This window comes from Hyla sarda, unplaced genomic scaffold (assembly GCF_029499605.1).
Source record: "Hyla sarda isolate aHylSar1 unplaced genomic scaffold, aHylSar1.hap1 scaffold_59, whole genome shotgun sequence".
In the NCBI taxonomy this organism is placed as follows: domain Eukaryota; kingdom Metazoa; phylum Chordata; class Amphibia; order Anura; family Hylidae; genus Hyla; species Hyla sarda.
Genome location: NW_026610603.1, coordinates 755,863 through 782,669, shown reverse-complemented (window position 1 = coordinate 782,669; position 26,807 = coordinate 755,863). Strand labels below are relative to the sequence as shown.

The 26,807-nt window shown below is 47.7% G+C and overlaps 1 protein-coding gene across 1 annotated transcript; it reads left to right on the top strand.

Moving 5' to 3' along the window:
• Nucleotides 1-3: 3 nt before the first annotated feature.
• LOC130340398 (calmodulin-binding transcription activator 1-like) lies at nt 4-26,215 on the top strand. Its single transcript, XM_056554185.1, has 14 exons — nt 4-25; nt 617-744; nt 5,068-5,249; nt 5,355-5,433; nt 5,636-5,912; nt 6,006-6,289; nt 6,435-6,619; nt 9,260-9,409; nt 14,225-14,444; nt 14,786-14,857; nt 19,480-19,500; nt 21,528-21,703; nt 22,575-22,649; nt 25,424-26,215. The coding sequence occupies exons 1-14, from the start codon at nt 4-6 to the stop codon at nt 25,485-25,487; spliced, it is 1,935 nt and encodes a 644-aa protein (XP_056410160.1). The 3' UTR covers nt 25,488-26,215.
• Nucleotides 26,216-26,807: the final 592 nt, after the last annotated feature.

Sequence of the window (26,807 nt, the reverse complement as noted above, 5' to 3'; positions counted from 1 at the left end):
AGTATGGCAGTAGTCTCTGTGATCAGTTAGTAGCACAGTATGGCAGTAGTCTCGGTGATCAGTTAGTAGCACAGTATGGCAGTAGTCTTAGTGATCAGTTAGTAGCACAGTGTGGCAGTAGTCTCTGTGATCAGTTAGTAGCACAGTGTGGCAGTAGTCTCTGTGATCAGTTAGTAGTACAGTATGGCAGTAGTCTCGGTGATCAGTTAGTAGCACAGTATGGCAGTAGTCTCGGTGATCAGTTAGTAGCACAGTGTGGCAGTAGTCTCGGTGATCAGTTAGTAGCACAGTATGGCAGTAGTCTCGGTGATCAGTTAGTAGCACAGTATGGCAGTAGTCTCGGTGATCAGTTAGTAGCACAGTGTGGCAGTAGTCTCGGTGATCAGTTAGTAGCACAGTATGGCAGTAGTCTCGGTGATCAGTTAGTAGCACAGTATGGCAGTAGTCTCGGTGATCAGTTAGTAGCACAGTATGGCAGTAGTCTCGGTGATCAGTTAGTAGCACAGTATGGCAGTAGTCTCGGTGATCAGTTAGTAGCACAGTATGGCAGTAGTCTCGGTGGGCACATCCCGGTATCATCATCCACTATTACCCATAGTCCTCTTCTTTCCTGCAGACAATCAGTTCAGGATGTCTATACTGGAGCGTCTGGAGCAGATGGAGCGACGGATGGCCGATATGAGCTCCGGTCAGCACCAGCCGCCAGCCAGACCTCCCAGCGGCCCCCGTGGAGGGGACAGTCAGGTTAGTGTGTATACCTGTCTGTGTATACTCCTCACCTGTTGTATATACTCCTCACCTGTGTATACCTGTCTGTGTATCTACTCCTCCACCTGTGTGTATACCTGTCTGTGTATATACTCTTCCACCTGTGTGTATACCTGTCTGTGTATATACTCCTCCACCTGTGTGTATACCTGTCTGTTTATATACTCCTCCACCTGTGTGTATACCTGTCTGTGTATATACTCCTCCACCTGTGTGTATACCTGTCTGTGTATACTCCTCACCTGTTGTATATACTCCTCACCTGTGTATACCTGTCTGTGTATCTACTCCTCCACCTGTGTGTATACCTGTCTGTGTATATACTCCTCCACCTGTGTGTATACCTGTCTGTGTATATACTCTTCCACCTGTGTGTATACCTGTCTGTGCATATACTCCTCCACCTGTGTGTATACCTGTCTGTGTATATACTCCTCCACCTGTGTGTATACCTGTCTGTGTATATACTCCTCCACCTGTGTGTATACCTGTCTGTGTATATACTTCTCCACCTGTGTGTATACCGGTCTGTGTATATACTCCTTCACCTGTGTGTAAACCTGTCTGTGTATATACTCCTCCATCTGTGTGTATACCTGTCTGTGTATACCTGGCTGTGTATATACTCCTTCACCTGTGTGTATGCTTGTCTGTGCATATACTCCTTCACCTGTGTGTATACCTGTCTGTGTATATGCTCCTCCACCTGTGCGTATACCTGTCTGTGTATATACTCCTCACCTGTGTGTTTACCTGTCTGTGTATATACTCCTCACCTGTGTGTTTACCTGTCTGTGTATATACTCCTCACCTGCGTGTTTACCTGTCTGTGTATATACTCCTCACCTGTGTGTAAACCTGTCTGTGTATATACTCCTCCACCTGTGTGTATACCTTTGTGTGTATATACTCCTCCATCTGTGTGTATACCTGTCTGTGTATATACTCCTCCACCTGTGTGTATACTTGGCTGTGTATATACTCCTTCACCTGTCTGTGTATATACTCCTCACCTATGTGTTTACCTGTCTGTGTATATACTCCTCCACCTGTGTGTATACCTGTCTATGTATATACTCCTCCATCTGTGTGTATACCTGTCTGTGTATATACTCCTCCATCTGTGTGTATACCTGTCTGTGTATATACTCCTTCACCTGTGTGTATACCTGGCTGTGTATATACTCCTACACCTGTGTGTATACCTGTCTGTGTATATACGCCTTCCCCTGTGTGTATACCTGGCTGTGTATACCTGGCTGTGTATATACTCCTTCACCTGTGTGTATGCATGTCTGTGTATATACTCCTTGACCTGTGTGTATACCTGTCTGTGTATATACTTCTCCACCTGTGCGTATACCTGTCTGTGTATATGCTCCTCACCTGTGTGTTTACCTGTCTGTGTGTATACTCCTCCCCACCTGTGTGTATACTCCTCCCCACCTGTGTATATACTCCTCCTCCCCACCTGTGTATATACTCCTCCTCCCCACCTGTGTATATAGTCCTCCCCACCTGTGTATATACTCCTCCACACCTGTGTATAAAGTCCTTGCTCCCCCTCCTCCCTTTATCCTGTTGTGGTTTTCCCTCTGTCCTTGGAGGAATCTTCAGTCTCTGATTTTCCATTAGACGTCACTTGAGATTTACTAAGTGGATTATTTGCTTCTTAAGTTACAGACAATATTTTCCACCACGTCTGTCCAGTGTGGGGGATGGGGGCGGCTTTGTGTTCTCCTGTAGAGGGTCCGGGTCTCCTCCTGACCAGCACCGCAAACCCCAACGGTTTACAGGATCTCCACCCAACCCCCACCACCACAAGACCCTGTGTCCTCTCTATAATATCACCAGATCCTCCAGACCTCGTGTCCTCTCTATGATATCACCAGATCCTCCAGACCCTGTGTCCTCTCTATAATATCACCAGATCCTCCAGACCCTCTGTCCTCTCTATAATATCACCAGATCCTACAGACCCTGTGTCCTCTCTATGGTATCACCAGATCCTCCAGACCCTCTGTCCTCTCTATAATATCACCAGATCCTACAGACCCTGTGTCCTCTCTATGATATCACCAGATCCTCCAGACCCTGTGTCCTCTCTATGATATCACCAGATCCTCCAGACCTTGTGTCCTCTCTATAATATCACCAGATCCTCCAGACCCTGTGTCCTCTCTATAATATCACCAGATCCTCCAGACCCTCTGTCCTCTCTATAATATCACCAGATCCTACAGACCCTGTGTCCTCTCTATGGTATCACCAGATCCTCCAGACCCTGTGTCCTCTCTATAATATCACCAGATCCTACAGACCCTGTGTCCTCTCTATAATATCACCAGATCCTCCAGACCCTGTGTCCTCTCTATAATATCACCAGATCTTCCAGACCCTGTGTCCTCTCTATGATATCACCAGATCCTCCAGACCTCGTGTCCTCTCTATGATATCACCAGATCCTCCAGACCCTGTGTCCTCTCTATGGTATCAACAGATCCTCCAGACCTTGTGTCCTCTCTATAATATCACCAGATCCTCCAGACCCTGTGTCCTCTCTATGATATCACCAGATCCTCCAGACCCTGTGTCCTCTCTATGATATCACCAGATCCTCCAGACCCTGTGTCCTCTCTATGATATCACCAGATCCTCCAGACCCTGTGTCCTCTCTATGATATCACCAGATCCTCCAGACCCTGTGTCCTCTCTATGATATCACCAGATCCTTCAGACCCTCTGTCCTCTCTATGATATCACCAGATCCTCCAGACCTTGTGTCCTCTCCATGATATCACCAGATCCTCCAGATCCTGTGTCCTCTCTATGATATCACCAGATCCTCCAGACCCTCTGTCCTCTCTATGATATTACCAGATCCTCCAGACCCTCTGTCCTCTCTATGATATTACCAGATCCTCCAGACCCTCTGTCCTCTCTATGATATCACCAGATCCTCCAGACCTTGTGTCCTCTCCATGATATCACCAGATCCTCCAGACCCTGTGTCCTCTCTATGATATCACCAGATCCTCCAGACCTTGTGTCCTCTCTATAATATCACCAGATCCTCCAGACCCTGTGTCCTCTCTATGATATCACCAGATCCTCCAGACCCTGTGTCCTCTCTATGATATCACCAGATCCTCCAGACCCTGTGTCCTCTATGATATCACCAGATCCTCCAGACCCTGTGTCCTCTCTATGGTATCAACAGATCCTCCAGACCTTGTGTCCTCTCTATAATATCACCAGATCCTCCAGACCCTGTGTCCTCTCTATGATATCACCAGATCCTCCAGACCTCGTGTCCTCTCTATGATATCACCAGATCCTCCAGACCCTGTGTCCTCTCTATGATATCACCAGATCCTCCAGACCCTGTGTCCTCTCTATAATATCACCAGATCCTCCAGACCCTGTGTCCTCTCTATGATATCACCAGATCCTCCAGACCCTGTGTCCTCTCTATGATATCACCAGATCCTCCAGACCCTGTGTCCTCTCTATGATATCACCAGATCCTCCAGACCCTGTGTCCTCTCTATGATATCACCAGATCCTCCAGACCTCGTGTCCTCTCTATGATATCACCAGATCCTCCAGACCCTGTGTCCTCTCTATGATATCACCAGATCCTCCAGACCCTGTGTCCTCTCTATGATATCACCAGATCCTCCAGACCCTGTGTCCTCTCTATGATATCACCAGATCCTCCAGACCTTGTGTCCTCTATATCACCAGATCCTCCAGACCCTCTGTCCTCTCTATGATATTACCAGATCCTCCAGACCCTCTGTTCTCTCTATGATATCACCAGATCCTCCAGACACTCTGTCCTCTCTATGATATCACCAGATCCTTCAGACCCTCTGTCCTCTCTATGATATTACCAGATCCTCCAGACCCTCTGTCCTCTCTATGATATCACCAGATCCTCCAGACACTCTGTCCTCTCTATGATATTACCAGATCCTCCAGACCCTGTGTCCTCTCTATAATATCCCCAGATCCTCCAGACCCTGTGTCCTCTGCCTATTATCTATAACACTAGATCCTCCAGACTCTGTCTTGTTTGTCATACTAGATCCTCCAGACTCTTCTCTGTGATACAAATAGGTAGACTGGTGGATCTATTTGGTGATAACACAAGGTCGCTCTTTTGTGATCTCATATACCAGGCACTGTGATGTATTTAGTGTTCACGCTCGATCCTCCCGTTCTGTGTTAATCACCAGATCCTCCTCTACGTCCTGCCATGAATGTGAATGAAGTCTGAATCTTCTACTATTTTAGGTGTCAGCCACAGACTCGTTTGAAGTCAGGCTGGTCGCGGTATGCGAAAAGATGATGTCGCAGGCCTGCTGGGTGACATCAGACCTTCTGGCGCACGAGATGAGTTTCCGAGGGATGACCCTGCTCCACTTGGCTGCAGCTCAGGGCTATGCCCGTCTTATCGAGACCCTGATACAGTGGAGGTGGGTGATGGTGTCAGATAAGGAGAAAGCGTCCTTGGTATCTGGGGGGAGCAGACGCCTGAGGAGCGGTATATGACTTATAACGTGTCATTTTTTTGTCTTTAGGAGCATCCACTCTCAAAGCTTAGCTGTGGAGCTGGAGGTGGACCCTCTGAATGTCGACCACTTCTCCTGCACACCCCTGGTATGTACGTTGTGAAGTTGCACTCCTGTGCGTTGCATTCATCTGAGGCAGTGTTTACAAACCAGATCCCCTCCCGCTATTGCAAAACTATTACTCCCAGCATGCCCGGACAGCCAGAGGCTGTCCGGGCATGCTGGGAGTTGTAGTTTTGCAGCAGCTGATTGGTAAACACTGATCTGGTGTCTCAATCTTCCCTCTGTAGATGTGGGCTTGTGCTCTAGGACACACGGAGGCCGCCACGCTCCTCTTCCGCTGGGACTGCCGAGCTCTCTCCATACCGGACTCTCTGGGTAGACTTCCCCTAGGAGTTGCGCGGTCGCGAGGACACGTCAAGCTGGCGTCTACCCTAGAGGAGATGCAGAGGCAGGAGGTAGCGTTGGGAAACGTGACAGACTTACAGCAGTCGGGTTGGCATTCACTCATGGGGCACCAAGAGATCAGCCGGGGACTCTCTCCTCTATCCACCAGCGCCGATACAGGTAACGGGGCCTCGTCTATGATATAGTCCAAGTAGATTCCACATTCGGGATCGGAGTATGTGCTGAACCTTTGGCGGTTTCTCCACTCCGCAGGTCTCAGCAGCCTCCCGTCCCCATCAGAGGCATCAGACGGTTCTGTCTCTGTGACCTCCGCCTATTCCAGTAGCTCAGCCCTACGCGGTTCACCCGACTGCAGCCCGGAGAGCAGCCAAGACACCCCCGTAGAGACCCCTCCCAATTCCAGAATAATGGGAGCCGCCTCCTGGGAAATCGAGGACCCGGTAGAACAAGTGCGCTACAACATGGGCTCTCCTGAAGTAGATGAAGCCGATCTCCTTGAATACCAGGAGGACACTGAGAACCACGACTACCTGCAGGTAACGTGTCACTTCTACCCCAAGTACTTTCTCTCACTGTGTCTCGTTCTTTCTCTCCATTTTCCGCCATTTTGTATCCTTTTTTCTCTCTATCTCGCGCTCCCTCACATCCTTCCTCTGTCGCCCTCGCTCTGCTTTGTCCCAGGTTGATATGGTTACCCTCGCAGAACAGATCATAGAAGCCACACCAGATCGCATCAAGCAGGACGACTTTACCGCGTCAGACTCTGCGCCCCTCAGAGAGAGATCGGGGAACCTCAGTAAGACGATGGCGTGGTTGGCCAGCTACCTGGACACGGCGGACCAGATGCCAGGGCTACCCCCACACGGGTCAGTGAAAAACATAGTTGTATGTGTATAAATGTATTAGTGTCTGGACTGTGTATACAGGTCATGGTGTATTAGTGTCTGGACTGTGTATACAGGTCATGGTGTAGTAGTGTCTGGACTGTGTATACAGGTCATGATGTAGTAGTGTCTGGACTGTGTATACAGGTCATGGCGTAGTAGTGTCTGGACTGTGTATACAGGACGTGGTGTAGTAGTGTCTGGACTGTGTATACAGGTCATGGTGTAGTAGTGTCTGGACTGTGTGTATACAGGTCATGGTGTAGTAGTGTCTGGACTGTGTGTGTATACAGGTCATGGTGTAGTAGTGTCTGGACTGTGTATACAGGTCATGGTGTAGTAGTGTCTGGAATGTGTGTGTATACAGGACGTGGTGTAGTAGTGTCTGGACTGTGTATACAGGACGTGGTGTAGTAGTGTCTGGACTGTGTATACAGGTCATGGTGTAGTAGTGTCTGGACTGTGTATACAGGTCATGGTGTAGTAGTGTCTGGACTGTGTATACAGGTCATGGTGTAGTAGTGTCTGGACTGTGTATACAGGTCATGGCGTAGTAGTGTCTGGACTGTATATACAGGTCATGGTGTAGTAGTGTCTGGAATGTGTGTGTATACAGGACGTGGTGTAGTAGTGTCTGGACTGTGTATACAGGACGTGGTGTAGTAGTGTCTGGACTGTGTATACAGGTCATGGTGTAGTAGTGTCTGTACTGTGTATACAGGTCATGGTGTAGTAGTGTCTGGACTGTGTGTGTATACAGGTCATGGTGTAGTAGTGTCTGGACTGTGTGTATACAGGTCATGGTGTAGTAGTGTCTGGACTGTGTATACAGGTCATGGTGTAGTAGTGTCTGGACTGTGTGTGTATACAGGTCATGGTGTAGTAGTGTCTGGACTGTGTGTATACAGGTCATGGTGTAGTAGTGTCTGGACTGTGTATACAGGTCATCGCGTAGTAGTGTCTGGACTGTGTATACAGGACGTGGTGTAGTAGTGTCTGGACTGTGTATACAGGTCATGGTGTAGTAGTGTCTGGACTGTGTGTATACAGGTCATGGCGTAGTAGTGTCTGGACTGTGTATACAGGTCATGGTGTAGTAGTGTCTGGACTGTGTATACAGGTCATGGTGTAGTAGTGTCTGGACTGTGTATATACAGGTCATGGTGTAGTAGTGTCTGGACTGTGTGTATACAGGTCATGGTGTAGTAGTGTCTGGACTGTGTGTATACAGGTCATGGTGTAGTATTGTCTGGACTGTGTATACAGGTCATGGTGTAGTAGTGTCTGGACTGTGTATACAGGTCATGGTGTAGTAGTGTCTGGACTGTGTATATACAGGTCATGGTGTAGTAGTGTCTGGACTGTGTGTATACAGGTCATGGTGTAGTAGTGTCTGGACTGTGTGTATACAGGTCATGGTGTAGTAGTGTCTGGACTGTGTGTATACAGGTCATGGTGTAGTAGTGTCTGGACTGTGTGTATACAGGTCATGGTGTAGTAGTGTCTGGACTGTGTATACAGGTCATGGTGTAGTAGTGTCTGGACTGTGTATACAGGTCATGGTGTAGTAGTGTCTGGGCTGTGTATATGTAGAATTGTTGTGTTGTAGTAGTGTCTGGACTGTGTGTATATGTAGAATTGTCGTGGTATAGTAGTGTCTGGACTGTGTGTATACAGGTCATGGTGTAGTAGTGTCTGGACTGTGTATATACAGGACGTGGTGTAGTAGTGTCTGGACTGTTTGTATATGTAGAATTGTCGTGGTGTAGCAGTGTCTGGACTGTGTATACTGGAGGTGTTGTAGTAGTGTCTGGACTGTGTATATGTAGAATTGTCGTGGTGTAGTAGTGTCTGGACTGTGTGTACTGGACGTGTTGTAGTAGTGTCTGGACTGTGTATATGTAGAATTGTCGTGGTGTAGTAGTGTCTGGACTGTGTGTACTGGACGTGTTGTAGTAGTGTCTGGACTGTTTGTATATGTAGAATTGTCGTGGTGTAGTAGTGTCTGGACTGTGTATACAGGACGTGGTGTAGTAGTGTCTGGACTGTGTGTACTGGACATGTTGTAGTAGTGTCTGGACTGTGTATATGTAGAATTGTCGTGGTGTAGCAGTGTCTGGACTGTGTATACTGGAGGTGTTGTAGTAGTGTCTGGACTGTGTATATGTAGAATTGTCGTGGTGTAGTAGTGTCTGGACTGTGTATACTGGAGGTGTTGTAGTAGTGTCTGGACTGTGTATATGTAGAATTGTCGTGGTGTAGTAGTGTCTGGACTGTGTGTACTGGACGTGTTGTTGTAGTGTCTGGACTGTGTGTATATGTAGAATTGTCGTGGTGTAGTAGTGTCTGGACTGTGTGTACTGGACGTGTTGTAGTAGTGTCTGGACTGTGTATATGTAGAATTGTCGTGGTGTAGCAGTGTCTGGACTGTTTGTATATGTAGAATTGTTGTGGTGTAGTAGTGTCTGGACTGTTTGTATATGTAGAATTGTTGTGGTGTAGTAGTGTCTGGACTGTTTGTATATGTAGAATTGTTGTGGTGTAGTAGTGTCTGGACTGTGTGTATATGTAGAATTGTCGTGGTGTAGCAGTGTCGAGCTCACACACGTTGTGTACACACAGTGAGGGAATGCGTGCAGCTCGTGCTTTGGCTCGCTTTGCTCAGATGAGCCCAGGAGATGATGGGAGTCCTTCTGAGATCGGAGGATATGGGCAGCGCTTCAAGCGGGTGAATAGGAGATCTATGGAGGGGTTACGAGTCAAGGTGACCAGGTATGAAGCACGTCACCCTGTCATGTGTATGATTTAGGGCTGCACGATATATCGCAAAAGCAGTCGAATCACGATTTTTGCTTTTTGCAATATAGCGATACGGCCCCCGGGAAAGCTCTGCTCGGGGCGGCTCACGTGCTGCTGCAGGCGGGGCCGTCCAGAGCAGGTAAAAACAAACTTAAATACTAAAAGTCAGTGTTTCCCAACCAGGGTGCCTCCAGTTGTTGCAAAACTACAACTTCCAGCATGCCCGGCAAAGGCTGTCCGTGCATGCTGGTAGTATTAGTTTCACAACAGCTGGAGGCACCCTGGTTGAAAATCAGTGAGCGAAGGGAAAGGGTGCAGGGAGAAAAGAAAAAAAAAACTTCTGCTAACCTGCAGATGCCGTTTCCCTCCGTGCCGTCCGGTGTCTCTTCTCTTCACCATTCAACTAGTAGGACCTTTCCCTTTACAGCCAATCACTGGCCACAGCGGTATCACGTGATTGGCTGATGGGGAAAGGTCTTTTTCAGCAGCAATACACTGGGTTTACCGGATCCGGTGGGAGATTTGAAAACCGCCCGGGAAACCCAGTGTATTGCTGCAGTACAAAATGTGACATGGTGGGTAGGCCGAATGTGACAGGGGGTGGAGAATGTGACATGGGGGAGAGAATGTGACATGGGGGGGCCGAATGTGACAGGGGGTGGCGAATGTGACATGGGGGGCCGAATGTGACATGGGGGGCCGAATGTGACAGGGAGGGGAGAATGTGACATGGGGGGCCGAATGTGACAGGGAGGGGAGAATGTGACAGGGGGGGGAGAGAATGTGACATGGGGGGCCGAATGTGACAGGGAGGGGAGAATGTGACATGGGGGGCCGAATGTGACAGGGGGTGGAGAATGTGACATGGGGGAGAGAATGTGACATGGGGGGGCCGAATGTGACAGGGGGTGGAGAATGTGACATGGGGGAGAGAATGTGACATGGGGGGCCGAATGTGACAGGGAGGGGAGAATGTGACATGGGGGGCCGAATGTGACAGGGAGGGGAGAATGTGACAGGGGGGGGAGAGAATGTGACATGGGGGGCCGAATGTGACAGGGGGGGGGAGAATGTGACATGGTGGGGAGAATGTGACATGGTGGGGAGAATGTGACATGGGGGGCCGAATGTGACAGGGGGGGGGAGAATGTGACATGGTGGGGAGAATGTGACATGGTGGGGAGAATGTGACAGGGGGGGGGGGAGAATGTGACATGGGGGGCCGAATGTGACAGGGAGGGGAGAATGTGACAGGGGGTGGAGAATGTGACATGGTGGGCCGAATGTGACAGGGAGGGGAGAATGTGACATGGGGGGCCGAATGTGACAGGGGGGGGGAGAATGTGACAGGGGGGGGAGAATGTGACATGGTGGGGAGAATGTGACATGGGGGGCCGAATGTGACAGGGGGGGGGAGAATGTGACATGGTGGGGAGAATGTGACATGGTGGGGAGAATGTGACATGGTGGGGAGAATGTGACATGGTGGGGAGAATGTGACAGGGGGGGGGGAGAATGTGACATGGTGGGGAGAATGTGACATGGTGGGGAGAATGTGACATGGTGGGGAGAATGTGACATGGTGGGGAGAATGTGACATGGTGGGGAGAATGTGACAGGGGGGGGAGAATGTGACAGGGGGGGGGGAGAATGTGACATGGTGGGGAGAATGTGACATGGTGGGGAGAATGTGACATGGTGGGGAGAATGTGACAGGGGGGGGGGGAGAATGTGACATGGTGGGGAGAATGTGACATGGTGGGGAGAATGTGACAGGGGGGGGAGAATGTGACATGGTGGGGAGAATGTGACATGGTGGGGAGAATGTGACATGGTGGGGAGAATGTGACAGGGGGGGGGGGGAATGTGACAGGGGGGGAGAATGTGACATGGTGGGGAGAATGTGACGGGTGGAGAATGTGACATGGTGGGGAGAATGTGACATGGTGGGGAGAATGTGACAGGGGGGGCCGAATGTGACGGGGGGGAGAATGTGACGGGGGGGGCGAATGTGAAGGGGGGTGGGGGGGGAGAGAATGTGACATGGGGGGCCGAATGTGACGGGTGGAGAATGTGACGGGTGGAGAATGTGACATGGTGGGGGCCGAATGTGACGGGGGGGAGAATGTGACGGGGGGGGGCCGAATGTGACGGATGGGGGGGAGAATGTGAAGGGGGGTGGGGGGGGAGAGAATGTGACATGGGGGGCCGAATGTGACATGGGGGGCCGAATTTGACAGTGGGGGGAGAATGTGACATGGGGGGGGGGGGGGCCGAATGTGACATGGGGGGGGGGGGGGAGAATGTGGCAAGGGGGCCGAATGTACCGGGGGAGGGGGAGAATGGGGTGAGGGGGAATGTATGTGACATGGTGGGGAGAATGTGACGGGGGGGGGAGAGAGAATGCGACATGGGGGGCCGAATGTGACGGGGGGTGGAGAGAATGTGACATGGGGGGGAGAATGTGAAGGGGGGAGAGAATGTGACATGGTGGGCCGAATGTGACATGGGGGGCCGAATTTGACTGGGGGGGGAGAATGACAGGGGGGCCGAATGTACCGGGGGTGGGGGGAGAATGGGGTGAGTGGGGAATGTATGTGACATGGTGGGGAGAATGTGACCTGGTGGGGAGAATGGGGTCGGGGGGAATGTATGTGACGGGGGGGGGGGGGGAGAATGTGACGGGGGGATGTCACAAGGTGGGGGGAGAATGTAACAGGGGCGGTGAGATGTGATATGGGGGGGAGAATGTGGTAGGGGGAGAAGGGAATGTGATATGGGGGAAGAATGTGGGGAATGTGACAGGGGGTGAGATGTGATATGGGGCGGTGGGGGGGGGGGGGGTTATGTGACGCGGAGGAAATGTGATGGGAGAAGATGTGACCATGAGGGGATAATGTGACAGGGTGGGGGGGGGGGAGATGTGAAATGGGAGGTGGGCATGAAATGGCTGGATAGTTGTAAAATGGAGGAGATGGGAGATGAAATGGCGGGATTTCACCATTTATTATTTCACATCGCATATCGAAATCGCGATATTTAGGCCCATAATCGCAATCGCACATTTTCCCCATATCGTGCAGCCCTAGTATGAATCATGTGACCCTGTCATGTATGAGTCATGTGACCCCTCCATGTACAGTGGGGAAAAAAGTATTTAGTCAGCCACCAAATGTGCAAGTTCTCCCACTTAAAAAGATGAGAGGCTGTAATTTTCATCTTAGTTTATAACCTCAACTACGAGAGACGGAATGGGGGGAAAGAATACAGGAAATCACATTGTAGGATTTCTAATGAATTAATTGGTAAATTCTTTGGTAAAATAAGTATTTGGTCACCTACAAACAAGCCAGATTTCTGGCTCTCACAGACCTGTAACTTCTTCTTTAAGAGTCTCCTCTCTCCTCCACTCGTTACCTGTATTAATGGCTCCTGTATGAACTTATCAGTATAAAAGACACCTGTGCACAACCTCAAACAGTCACACTCCAAACTCCACTGTGGCCAAGACCAAAGAGCAGGACACCAGAAACAAAATTGTAGACCTACACCAGGCTGGGAAGACTAAATCTGCAATAGGCAAGCAGCTTGGTGTGAATGAATCAACTGTGGGAGCAATTATTAGAAAATGGAAGACATACAAGACCACTGATAATCTCCCTCGATCTGAGGCTCCACGCAAGATCTCACCCCGTGGTGTCAAAATGATCATAAGAACGGTGAGCAAAAATTCCAGAACCACATGTGAATGACCTGCTGAGAGCCGGGACCAAAGTAACAAAGGCTACCATCAGTAACACACTACGACGCCAGGAACTCAAATCATGCAGTGCCAGACGTGTCCCCCTGCTTAAGCCAGTACATGTCCGGGCCAGTCTGAAGTTTGCTAGAGAGAATTTGGATGATCCAGAAGAGTATTGGGAGAATGTCATATGGTCAGATGAAACCAAAGTAGAACATTTTGGTAAAAACTCAATGCGCCGTGTTTGGAGGATAAAGAATGCTGATTTGCATCCGAAGAACATCATACCTACTGTGAAGCATGGGGGTGGAAACATCACGCTTTGGGGCTGTTTTTCTGCTAAGGGACCAGGACGACTGATCCGTGTAAAGGAAAGAATGAATGGGGCCATGTATACTGAGATTTTGAGTGAAAACCTCCTTCCATCAGCAAGGGCATTGAAGATGAAACGTGGCTGGGTCTTTCATCATGGCAATGATCCCAAACACACCGCCCGGGCAACAAAGGAGTGGCTTCGTAAGAAGCATTTCAAGGTCCTGGAGTGGCCTAGCCAGTCTCCAGATCTCAACCCCATAGAAAACCTTTGGAGGGAGTTGAAAGTCTTCTGTGTTGCCCAGCGACAGCCCCAAAACATCACTGCTCTAGAGGAGATCTGCATGGAGGAATGGGACAAAATACCAGCAACAGTGTGTGAAAACCTTGTGAAGACTTTCAGAAAACGTTTGACCTCTGTTATTACCAACAAAGGGGATATAACAAAGTATTGAGATGAACTTTTCTTATTGACTAAATACTTTCCACCATAATTTGCAAATAAATTCTATAAAAATCAGAAAATGTGATTTTATGGATTTTTTTTCTCATTCTGTCTCTCATAGTTGAGGTTATAACCTATGATGGAAATTACAGCCTCATCTTTATAAGGGGGAGAACTTGCACAATTGATGGCTGACTAAATACTTTTTTCCCCCACTGTATATGAATCATGTGACCCTGCCATGTACATTGCTATTGTTTTACCATTACCACCTCCTTGTCATCTCCAGGTCCGAGGCACCGCCGTCCCCGGCCTCTCCGCCTCCTCTGGGTGAAATCTCCTTCGAGAGGTTTGACCCTCCAGGTGCCGCCCGCTGGTCAGAGTTTCTCAGTGCCTCAAGTAGTGGACGCATGGAAAGTGAGTTTGCCCTCCTGACCCTCTCGGACCACGAGCAGCGTGAACTGTATGAGGCGGCTCGAGTCATCCAGACCGCCTTCCGCAAATACAAGGTGAGAGGCCGCAGCATTGTCCAGCGGCGCCCCCTACTGTCCAGTATTGTCTTGTACAGTGGGAGCTCTGACTGCTTTCTCTGATTGCTTATAAGCGTCGTCTCCAGCCATTGGCTGTCTGGACACGCTGGGAGTTGTAGTTTTGCAACATCTGGAGGTGTACAGTTCAGAGACCACTGACTTAGGAGCAGGAAATGCAGTTGTTCTTGGGAGGAGTCAAGGGGGAGGGACTAATTTTGCCCTGTGTTTGGCTTCTGTTGTCTCCCTGTAGCGTTGCTCTTTATATACGTGGAGATCACCCATTATCCACTTTAATATTTATTTTTATTTTTTTTATCTAGGGACGACGACTAAAGGAACAGCAGGACTTGGCGGCTGCTGTCATTCAGCGCTGCTACCGGAAATACAAGCAGGTATCCTATTATTTGGGCAGAGGCTCCACCCACTAAACATAGAAATGACCCTGACCTGATCAATGAGGGGGGTCAGAGGGCATAGCAATGTATTGGTCAAGTATACACCATCATTGGGACTACACTATTTGATGCAGTTGGGGATGTAGAGAAGGATCTGACATACACTGGAATGGTGACATGACAAAGACACTTGATGGGGCTGTAGAGAAGGATCTGTCATAGATTGGGCTGTAGAGAAGGATCTGTCATAGATTGGGCTGTAGAGAAGGATCTGTCATAGATTGGGCTGTAGAGAAGGATCTGTCATAGATTGGGCTGTAGAGAAGGATCTGTCATAGATTGGGCTGTAGAGAAGGATCTGTCATAGATTGGGCTGTAGAGAAGGATCTGTCATAGATTGGGCTGTAGAGAAGGATCTGTCATAGATTGGGCTGTAGAGAAGGATCTGTCATAGATTGGGCTGTAGAGAAGGATCTTTCATAGATTGGGCTGTAGAGAAGGATCTGTCTTAGATTGGGCTGTAGAGAAGGATCTGTCATAGATTGGTCTGTAGAGAAGGATCTGTCATAGATTGGGCTGTAGAGAAGGATCTGTCATAGATTGGGCTGTAGAGAAGGATCTGTCATAGATTGGGCTGTAGAGAAGGATCTTTCATAGATTGGGCTGTAGAGAAGGATCTGTCTTAGATTGGGCTGTAGAGAAGGATCTGTCATAGATTGGGCTGTAGAGAAGGATCTGTCATAGATTGGGCTGTAGAGAAGGATCTTTCATAGATTGGGCTGTAGAGAAGGATCTGTCTTAGATTGGGCTGTAGAGAAGGATCTGTCATAGATTGGGCTGTAGAGAAGGATCTGTCATAGATTGGGCTGTAGAGAAGGATCTGTCATTGATTGGGCTGTAGAGAAGGATCTGTCATTGATTGGGCTGTAGAGAAGGATCTGTCATTGATTGGGCTGTAGAGAAGGATTTGTCATTGATTGGGCTGTAGAGAAGGATCTGTCATAGATTGGGCTGTAGAGAAGGATCTGTCATAGATTGGGCTGTAGAGAAGGATCTGTCATAGATTGGGCTGTAGAGAAGGATCTGTCATAGATTGGGCTGTAGAGAAGGATCTGTCATTGATTGGGCTGTAGAGAAGGATCTGTCATAGATTGGGCTGTAGAGAAGGATCTGTCATAGATTGGGCTGTAGAGAAGGATCTGTCATAGATTGGGCTGTAGAGAAGGATCTTTCATAGATTGGGCTGTAGAGAAGGATCTGTCTTAGATTGGGCTGTAGAGAAGGATCTGTCATAGATTGGGCTGTAGAGAAGGATCTGTCATAGATTGGGCTGTAGAGAAGGATCTGTCATTGATTGGGCTGTAGAGAAGGATCTGTCATTGATTGGGCTGTAGAGAAGGATTTGTCATTGATTGGGCTGTAGAGAAGGATTTGTCATTGATTGGGCTGTAGAGAAGGATCTGTCATAGATTGGGCTGTAGAGAAGGATCTGTCATTGATTGGGCTGTAGAGAAGGATTTGTCATTGATTGGGCTGTAGAGAAGGATCTGTCATAGATTGGGCTGCAGAGAAGGATCTGTCATAGATTGGGCTGCAGAGAAGGATCTGTCATTGATTGGGCTGCAGAGAAGGATCTGTCATAGATTGGGCTGTAGAGAAGGATCTGTCATAGATTGGGCTGTAGAGAAGGATCTGTCATAGATTGGGCTGTAGAGAAGGATCTGTCATTGATTGGGCTGTAGAGAAGGATCTGTCATTGATTGGGCTGTAGAGAAGGATCTGTCATAGATTGGGCTGTAGAGAAGGATCTGTCATTGATTGGGGCTGTAGAGAAGGATCTGTCATTGATTCGGCTGTAGAGAAGGATCTGTCATAGATTGGGCTGTAGAGAAGGATCTGTCATAGATTGGGCTGTAGAGAAGGATCTGTCATAGATTGGGCTGTAGAGAAGGATCTGTCATAGATTGGGCTGTAGAGAAGGATCTGTCATAGATTGGGCTGTAGAGAAGGATCTGTCATAGATTGGGCTGTAGAGAAGGATCTGTCATAGATTGGGCTGTAGAGAAGGATCTGTCATAGATTGGGCTGTAGAGAAGGATCTGTCATAGATTGGGCTGTAGAGAAGGATCTGTCATAGATTGGGCTGTAGAGAAGGATCTGTCATAGATTGGGCTGTAGAGAAGGATCTGTCTTAGATTGGGCTGTAGAGAAGGATCTGTCATAGATTGGTCTGTATAGAAGGATCTGTCATAGATTGGGCTGTAGAGAAGGATCTGTCATTGATTGGGCTGTAGAGAAGGATCTGTCATTGATTGGGCTGTAGAGAAGGATTTGTCATTGATTGGGCTGTAGAGAAGGATCTGTCATAGATTGGGCTGTAGAGAAGGATCTGTCATTGATTGGGCTGTAGAGAAGGATCTGTCATTGATTGGGCTGTAGAGAAGGATTTGTCATTGATTGGGCTGTAGAGAAGGATCTGTCATAGATTGGGCTGTAGAGAAGGATCTGTCATTGATTGGGCTGTAGAGAAGGATTTGTCATTGATTGGGCTGTAGAGAAGGATCTGTCATAGATTGGGCTGCAGAGAAGGATCTGTCATTGATTGGGGCTGTAGAGAAGGATCTGTCATAGATTGGGCTGTAGAGAAGGATCTGTCATAGATTGGGCTGCAGAGAAGGATCTGTCATTGATTGGGCTGCAGAGAAGGATCTGTCATTGATTGGGCTGCAGAGAAGGATCTGTCATAGATTGGGCTGTAGAGAAGGATCTGTCATAGATTGGGCTGTAGAGAAGGATCTGTCATAGATTGGGCTGTAGAGAAGGATCTGTCATTGATTGGGCTGTAGAGAAGGATCTGTCATTGATTGGGCTGTAGAGAAGGATCTGTCATTGATTGGGGCTGTATAGAAGGATCTGTCATAGATTGGGCTGTAGAGAAGGATCTGTCATTGATTGGGGCTGTAGAGAAGGATCTGTCATTGATTCGGCTGTAGAGAAGGATCTGTCATAGATTGGGCTGTAGAGAAGGATCTGTCATAGATTGGGCTGTAGAGAAGGATCTGTCATAGATTGGGCTGTAGAGAAGGATCTGTCATAGATTGGGCTGTAGAGAAGGATCTGTCATTGATTGGGCTGTAGAGAAGGATCTGTCATTGATTGGGGCTGTAGAGAAGGATCTGTCATTGATTGGGCTGCAGAGAAGGATCTGTCATAGATTGGGCTGTAGAGAAGGATCTGTCATAGATTGGGGCTGTAGAGAAGGATCTGTCATAGATTGGGGCTGTAGAGAAGGATCTGTCATAGATTGGGGCTGTAGAGAAGGATCTGTCATAGATTGGGCTGTAGAGAAGGATCTGTCATTGATTGGGCTGTAGAGAAGGATCTGTCATTGGGGCTGTATAAAAGGATCTGTCATAGATTGGGCTGTAGAGAAGGATCTGTCATTGATTGGGGCTGTAGAGAAGGATCTGTCATTGATTCGGCTGTAGAGAAGGATCTGTCATAGATTGGGCTGTAGAGAAGGATCTGTCATAGATTGGGCTGTAGAGAAGGATCTGTCATAGATTGGGCTGTAGAGAAGGATCTGTCATAGATTGGGCTGTAGAGAAGGATCTGTCATAGATTGGGCTGTAGAGAAGGATCTGTCATAGATTGGGCTGGAGAGAAGGATCTGTCATTGATTGGGCTGTAGAGAAGGATCTGTCATTGATTGGGCTGTAGAGAAGGATCTGTCATAGATTGGGCTGTAGAGAAGGATCTGTCATAGATTGGGCTGTAGAGAAGGATCTGTCATAGATTGGGCTGTAGAGAAGGATCTGTCACTAATTGGGCTGCAGAGAAGGATCTGTTATTGATTGGGGCTGTAAAGAAGGATCTGTCATTGATTGGGCTGTAGAGAAGGATCTGTCATTGATTGGGCTGTAGAGAAGGATCTGTCATAGATTGGGCTGTAGAGAAGGATCTGTTATTGATTGGGCTGTAGAGAAGGATCTGTCATAGATTGGGCTGTAGAGAAGGATCTTTCATAGATTGGGCTGTAGAGAAGGATCTGTCATTGATTGGGGCTGTAGAGAAGGATCTGTCACTGATTGGTCTGTAGAGAAGGATCTGTCATAGATTGGGCTGTAGAGAAGGATCTGTCATAGATTGGGCTGTAGAGAAGGATCTGTCATAGATTGGGCTGTAGAGAAGGATCTGTCATAGATTGGGGCTGTAGAGAAGGATCTGTCATAGATTGGGCTGTAGAGAAGGATCTGTCATAGATTGGGGCTGTAGAGAAGGATCTGTCATAGATTGGGGCTGTAGAGAAGGATCTGTCATAGATTGGGCTGTAGAGAAGGATCTGTCATAGATTGGGGCTGTAGAGAAGGATCTGTCATAGATTGGGGCTGTAGAGAAGGATCTGTCATTGATTGGGGCTGTAGAGAAGGATCTGTCATTGATTGGGGCTGTAGAGAAGGATCTGTCATAGATTGGGGCTGTAGAGAAGGATCTGTCATTGATGTGTTTTCTGAATTTGATGGATATTGCATCCTGGGGTCAGACCATACATGGGCCATCTTACTTTAGGGGTCACTCTAACCCACTAACCACTAACCCAAGCCTTCTTCTTTTACAAGCTGACATGGATTGCGCTAAAGGTAAAAACCTGTGGTTTCCTTGAGGGAGGAGACACTTCTGATGACACCAATTTCCTAATTTCGGCCCTAGAGTGAATGTGCTTGTTATGGGGAGACTCCTCTGTTTAGTCTATGGCTAAAGGCTGTGCGGGCATGCTAGGAGTTGTAGTTTTGCTTTAGGCACACTGCTTGGAAAACATTGCACTACGGTGTAATGTCTGCATGATCTCCAGCTCGTTCCTTCCCGATCTCCAAACTAAAGCGTTGGGCGTAGTCATCTGCCATCTAATGGTCAGAAATATTATGAGAGAGTGTCGCCATCTAGTGGTCAATATTGTAATAAATAATGTTTAGAATGTCCTGAGAAGCCGGCATAGAAGGGGATACAGTGGGGCAAAAAAATATTTAGTCAGCCACCAAATGTGCAAGTTCTCCCCCTTATAAAGATGAGAGGCTGTAATTATCATCATAGGTTATAACCTCAACTATGAGAGACAGAATGAGAAAAAATCCATAAAATCACATTGTCTGATTATTAAAGAATTTATTTGCAAATTATGGTGGATAATAAGTATTTGGTCAATAAGAAAAGTTAATCTCAATACTTTGTTATATCCCTTTGTTGGCAATGACAGAGGTCACATGTTTTCTGTCTTCACAAGGTTCTCACACACTGTTGCTGGTATTTTGGCCCATTCCTCCATGCAGATCTCCTCTAGAGCAGTGATGTTTTGTGCTTTTGCTGGGCAACACAGACTTTCAACTCCCTCCAAAGGTTTTCTATGGGGTTGAGATCTGGAGACTGGCTAGGCCACTCCAGGACCTTGAAATGCTTCTTACGAAGCCACTCCTTCGTTGCCCAGGCAGTTTGTTTGGGATCATTGTCATGATAAAAGACCCAGCCACGTTTCATCTTCAATGCCCTTGCTGATGGAAGGAGGTTTTCACTCAAAATCTCAGTATACATGGCCCCATTCATTCTTTCCTTTAAAGGAATCAGTCGTCCTGGTCCCTTAGCAGAAAAACAGCCCCAAAGCATGATGTTTCCACCCTGATGCTTCACAGTAGGTATGATGTTCTTTGGTTGCAACTCAGCATTCTTTCTCCTCCAAACACGATGAGTTGAGTTTTTACCAAAAAGTTCTACTTTGGTTTCATCTGACCATATGACATTCTCCCAATCCTCTTCTGGACCATCCAAATTCTCTCTAGCAAACTTCAGACTGGCCCGGACATGTACTGGCTTAAGCAGGGGGACACATCTGGCACTGCATGATTTGAGTCCCTGGCGGTGTAGTGTGTTACTAATGGTAGCCTTTGTTACTTTGGTCCCGGCTCTCTGCAGGTCATTCACTAGGTCCCCCCGTGTGGTCCTGGGATTTTTGCTCATCGTTCTTGTAATCATTTTGACACCACGGGGTGAGATCTTGCGTGGAGCCTCAGATCGAGGGAGATTATCAGTGGTCTTGTATGTCTTCCATTTTCTAATAATTGCTCCCACAGTTGATTTCTTCACACCAAGCTGCTTGCCTATTGCAGATTCAGTCTTCCCAGCCTGGTGCAGGTCTACAATTTTGTTTCTGGTGTCCTGCGACAGCTCTTTGGTCTTGGCCATAGTGGAGTTTGGAGTGTGACTGTTTGAGGTTGTGGACAGGTGTCTTTTATACTGATAACAAGTTCATACAGGAGCCATTAATACAGGTAACGAGTGGACGACAGAGGAGACTCTTAAAGAAGAAGTTACAGGTCTGTGAGAGACAGAAATCTTGCTTGTTTGTAGGCGACCAAATACTTATTTTCCACCATAATTTGCAAAAAAATTCTTTAAAAATCTGACAATGTGATTTTATGAATTTTTTTTCTCCCTATGTCTCTCATAGTTGAGGTTATAAACTATGATGAAAATTACAGCCTCTCATCATTACGTGGGAGAACTTGCACAATTGGTGGCTGACTAAATACTTTTTTCCCCACTGTATGTGTCGGTCTTCATCTGGTCAGACCAGTTCGAACCCATTGACACTTCTGTATTTTTTTCCCTTCCCCAGTATGCACTGTACAAGAAGATGACACAGGCGGCCATCCTGATCCAGTCCAAGTTCCGTAGTTACTACGAGCAGAAGCGTTTCCAGCAGAGCCGGCGGGCAGCTGTGCTTATTCAGCAATGTTACCGCAGCTACAGAGAGGGTTCCCGTGCGGGCCCAGCTCTGCAACATCGCATCAAGTGAGTGATTATAGGACTGTATTGATTGCTATTGCTGTTCAGTACTATGCATTGTGATAGCACTGATCAGTGATATTGGTGATCCACTTGTATAGCCTGGCAGAAGTCAGACCATGCAAGGGGATCACAGGTGAAGGGACCTCCGGCTGCCATCTTGACTCATTTAACCCCCTGAAGTGGTGCTGATGGGTGTCCAATGAGTCTCCCAAAGCTATGCAGATGCTTTAGATGTCGTGATTTAAAGGGTTAATGGCTGGCATCAGTGTTATCACTGATATCCACCATAAGCCCTTAGCAGCTGGGACCCACGCGACAAGTCTGTTGGAAAACTACAACTCTCAGCATGCCCAGACAGCCAAAGGCTGTCCGGGCATGCTGGAAGTTGTAGTTTTGCAACAGCTGGAGGCACCTTGGTTGGGAAACACTGCTCTAGACCATTGGTAATGTCTTTCCTCCTTGACATTGTGTCAAGACATCCCTGACTGCTCCTGACCAGCACTTGATGATCAACAAATAGGGGCATTCAATTATCAGCACTTGGCTGCTACTTGTACTCTTAATTCCTATAGAAGCAGTAAGGATGAATTTTCACACATTGCATCTGCATTTTGGCCTATTTTTTTATAAATTTTTTTACAAATCATGACACTGTGACATATGCTCAGTGTTATTGTTCACTTGTGGTTTATATATCGGACTATACGGCTTTCTGCTGTGTCTGTACCATGCGGTGGGCATACACTGAGAGATGTGGTTATAGACTCGAAAGCCTTCGCTAAGCTAAAAACATCAGACATGGATGTTGTTATACTGTGTCTTGGTAAGAACTCGTGTGTGCCTCCATAAGTGACACTTCTCACGTCTTTCCCAGGGGGTCCTTTCTCACCAAGAAGCAAGACCAGGCCGCCCGCAAGATCATGCGCTTTCTCCGCCGTTGTCGTCACAGGTAAAGAGTGGGGGTAGAGGACCAATATTATACACTTATTATGGATATCTCGATTCTTATTAGGAAATTCCCCCCCCCCAGGCAGAAGCCCCCAGTAAGTCTGGAATCCCTTCTCTTAGGTATAAGCCCCAAGTAGGCAGGGAATCCCTTCATATTAAGTTGAAGCCCCCAGTAGTTAGGTAGGGAATTCCCCAAAATAGGTAAGAAGCCTTTAGAAGGTAGGTTGGTAAGAAATACCCTCTAATTAAAATCCTCCAGTAAGTAGGTAGGGAATCCCCCTATTAGGTACAAGCCCCCAGAAGGTAGATTGGGAATTACCCAATTAGGTAGAAGTCCTCAGAAGATAGGTAGAAAAGGAATTCCCCCTTATTAGTTAGATGCCCCCAGAATATAGGTAGGGAGGGAATCCCCCTATTAGGTAGAAGCCCCCAGAATATAGGTACAATCAGTAGCAAAGCGAAAAAGAAACCTTGGGATGGCGCTGCTGGTTCCACTGGTGCGGGTAACAAACTGTAGCCAGAGATGCAGGTAGTACAAAACACTGGACAGTTTATTGGATGAACCATAAAACAATAAAACAGGCGGATTCGGGGGAGCCTCCCCCTTCTTCAGATCAGTATGTCAAAAGTTACAATCATGCAGGTATATATACAGGAGAAAATGGGAGGGGCTACAAACAGGTGTGTTGCATAAAAGGTACTTAGTTCAGTCACAAAACATAATGATTAAATGATATGCAAAGTTATATTCTTTACAGGACCTCTATTGGTCTGCAGATGTACAAATATGGTGCAAAATGTATATACAGTGATGTAAATACATTAACCGCAGCTGGTGTCCACATCCGGTGTCCAGATGAAAACATCCGGACTCCAGATGCGTACGCTGGGGTCAGTAGACACTGTGGCAGAGTGAGTGATCGTGTGGTTGCTAGGGAGGCGTCGCACAGGGGCGGGAACCACGTGACCGGCTAGATCCAATGGTTAGCGGAGCAGTGAAGTGTGCGTGTACCGGTGCTGCCGGTGACATAGCTGCGCTGTCACGGGGAGAGGATGTATGACAATGCTGATCTGTGCTATTAGGTAGAATAGGATAGGAAGGCACAGAATAATGTGTGCTAATGCATATTGGTTGGTATGTAAGGTAGATATAAGGGGGGTGTCAGTGGGAAGGGGGCGTGACACAATATTTGACAGCTGTTGGTGAATTGGACAACTGGGGTATGAGCTGTGGAAACCTATCATTAGATGTGTGTGTATATATATATATATATATATATATATATATATATATATACACATATATATATATACATATATATATATACATATATATATATACATATATATATACATATATATATACATACATACACACACACACACATACACACCCCAGGGTGGGCTGTATAATTTTGAGTAAGGGCTGTTCGCTCAAAGGACATATAGCTGAGCTAATTATATACAAATGTAGATGTGTAAGATGAACCTTAGGAGTACCAAGGTTCATGCATTTAGAGGATATATATATATACACACACACGTGTAGATATACACCTAGAACCATGGAAACAACATATGTATGTGTATATATTTGTCAAGGGTTCTTCTTCTCTAAACCCCGTTGTGGGTTGATATGCAGGTTTTTACTTGCTGCAAGGTGAGCAGCCATTACTTTGGGGTCTAAAGAGGCCCCATCTATTCTCTTGCTCTCTCCTACTACTCTTATGGTATCACACTAGGCACCCCCCTCTGGTCTCCCCATTTTTCCTTCATTTACAGAATATAGGTAGGGAGGGAATCCCCTTATTAGGTAAAGCCCCCAAAAGATAGGTAGGAAGGGAATTCCCCCTATTGGATAGAAGCCCCCAGTAGGTAGCTAGAGAATCCTTCCCTTTTAGTTAGCAGCCCGCAGTATTTAGGTAGTCAGGAAACCCCCTGTAAGATTGATAAAGAAGTTCCGCCAATAAGTCCCCACTAAAAGAAAATAATTAAAATCCCCCTCACCTTCCCTCTGCTCCCACGCTGAGGCCTCTGCATCCTTCCCTCTGTTACTTCTCCTGCCATCCCGAGAGCAGTGCAGGACCTTCTCCTGCCATCCCGAGAGCGGTGCAGGACCTTCTCCTGCCATCCTGAGAGCGGTGCAGGACCTTCTCCTGCCATCCTGAGAGCGGTGCAGGACCTTCTCCTGCCATCCTGAGAGCGGTGCAGGACCTTCTCCTGCCATCCTGAGAGCGGTGCAGGACCTTCTCCTGCCATCCTGAGAGCGGTGCAGGACCTTCTCCTGCCATCCCGAGAGCGGTGCAGGTCCTTCTCCTGCCATCCCGAGAGCGGTGCAGGTCCTTCTCCTGCCATCCCGAGAGCGGTGCAGGACCTTCTCCTGCCATCCTGAGGGGTGCAGGACCTTCGCCTGCCATCCTGAGGGGTGCAGGACCTTCACCTGCCATCCTAAGGGGTGCAGGACCTTCACCTGCCATCCTGAGGGGTGCAGGACCTTCTCCTGCCATCCTGAGGGGTGCAGGACCTTCTTCATCAAGGTCCGCATCAATCTGGATCACATAGTGAACAATGAAGAGGCCTCAGAGCTGGAGGGGAGGGGGATATCATGGATACATTTGCACCAGTACAAAATCTAATGTCTGATATTGGGAAATCTCTAGTTCTTATGGTCCCAGGTGTAGCGTCTATTATAGGAGAGTAATGGGGCGCTCTGTGCAACCCTATGACCTTTGCTCCCTCTCATGTTCCTCACCCGATTCTCTCTCCCCTGCACAGGATGAAGGAGATGAAGCAGGCGCAGGATCTGGACTGTTTACAGAAGAGGGGGCTGACCAATTAACCCCTCGTTCCTCCCGATGGATCTGCCTGGAGCCTGTGCACCACCCACGCACGTGTGTGTGTAAATAGTCATGTGTGACGGACGTGTGTGGTATCACTCATACCTCTTAATGAGCTGCCCCCCCCTGTGCGAGGTGCAGCGCCCCCCCGCCTGTGTATATCCGCAGGGTACACGGGCTGATGTACATAGGATAACCTGTACAAACATGTTTATATATATACATATATTTCTGCACGTTCTTTCCCAGTATATGACCCACCAACCTGCCCGTATGTACACGTGTGCTCGCTGGTGTGTGTATATACATCTATATAATGTGACTGGTCGTGTGGGGGGGGTGGGGGGATGGGGGGGAGGAGGTCGGTTACCATTGCATGTGGGTGTAAGTATTGGTGTGCATCCATGGCTATGTGCGTGTGTGTATATATCCGTATATAAATATATACATATATATATATAGGGCTGTGTGTATATACATATATATATATCTGTACATTTGTGGCGAGGGTCACGTGAGCATCACACTCAGGCAGCTGAATTATTTATTTCACTGGTGTCATTTCATGCACTTTGATACTCATATTATAGTCAAGTAATATGGTTTTTTTTACGGTTATTGCTGAATATTTTTCATGTTTTTCTGTTATTTTTATGTCATTGTGTTTTGTAAAGTTGTTTTTTTATTTTTTTTTTTAAGTGTTTTTCATTGTCCTGGGGGGGGGGGAGGAGTTATGTTTATGGGGGATGGCGGGAGGAGGAGGAGTTCTACGAGACGACGCACAGATCTGGGGTCTCCGCGTAACGCAGACGTTAGCCGGCTAGCGCCTGTGCTTTGCCGGCAGAGATTGTCTTTAGGGGAGAGTCTATTGCACTATTAGTTCATTTAAAAAAAAGGGGGGGGGGGGGGTGGGGGGTTTGGTCGTCACTTTCATCCAGTGTTTCCCAACCAGGGTGTCTCCAGCTGTTGCAAAACTACAACTCCCAGCATGCTCAGACAGCCAAAGGCTGTCCGAGCATGCTGGGAGTTGTAGTTTTGCAACAGCTGGAGGCACCCTGGTTGGGAAACACTGGTCTTAAACCAATGCAGAGCGACGCGTTTCGGGCGCCGCCACCCTGGAGCCTTTGCTGTCAGACGACGGAGTTTAGAGCGTTGCTATTATTTGTAAATCTGTAACATTTTCGCACTGCTGTACAGGGGGCGGGGTATAAAATGATGATGATGAGGGGGTCCGGGGGATTAGAAAGTCTGTGCCTCAGCTGGATATGGCGGTATAACATGGCCGATGTCCGTTTTTTAATATAATCACAAAACACTAAGAC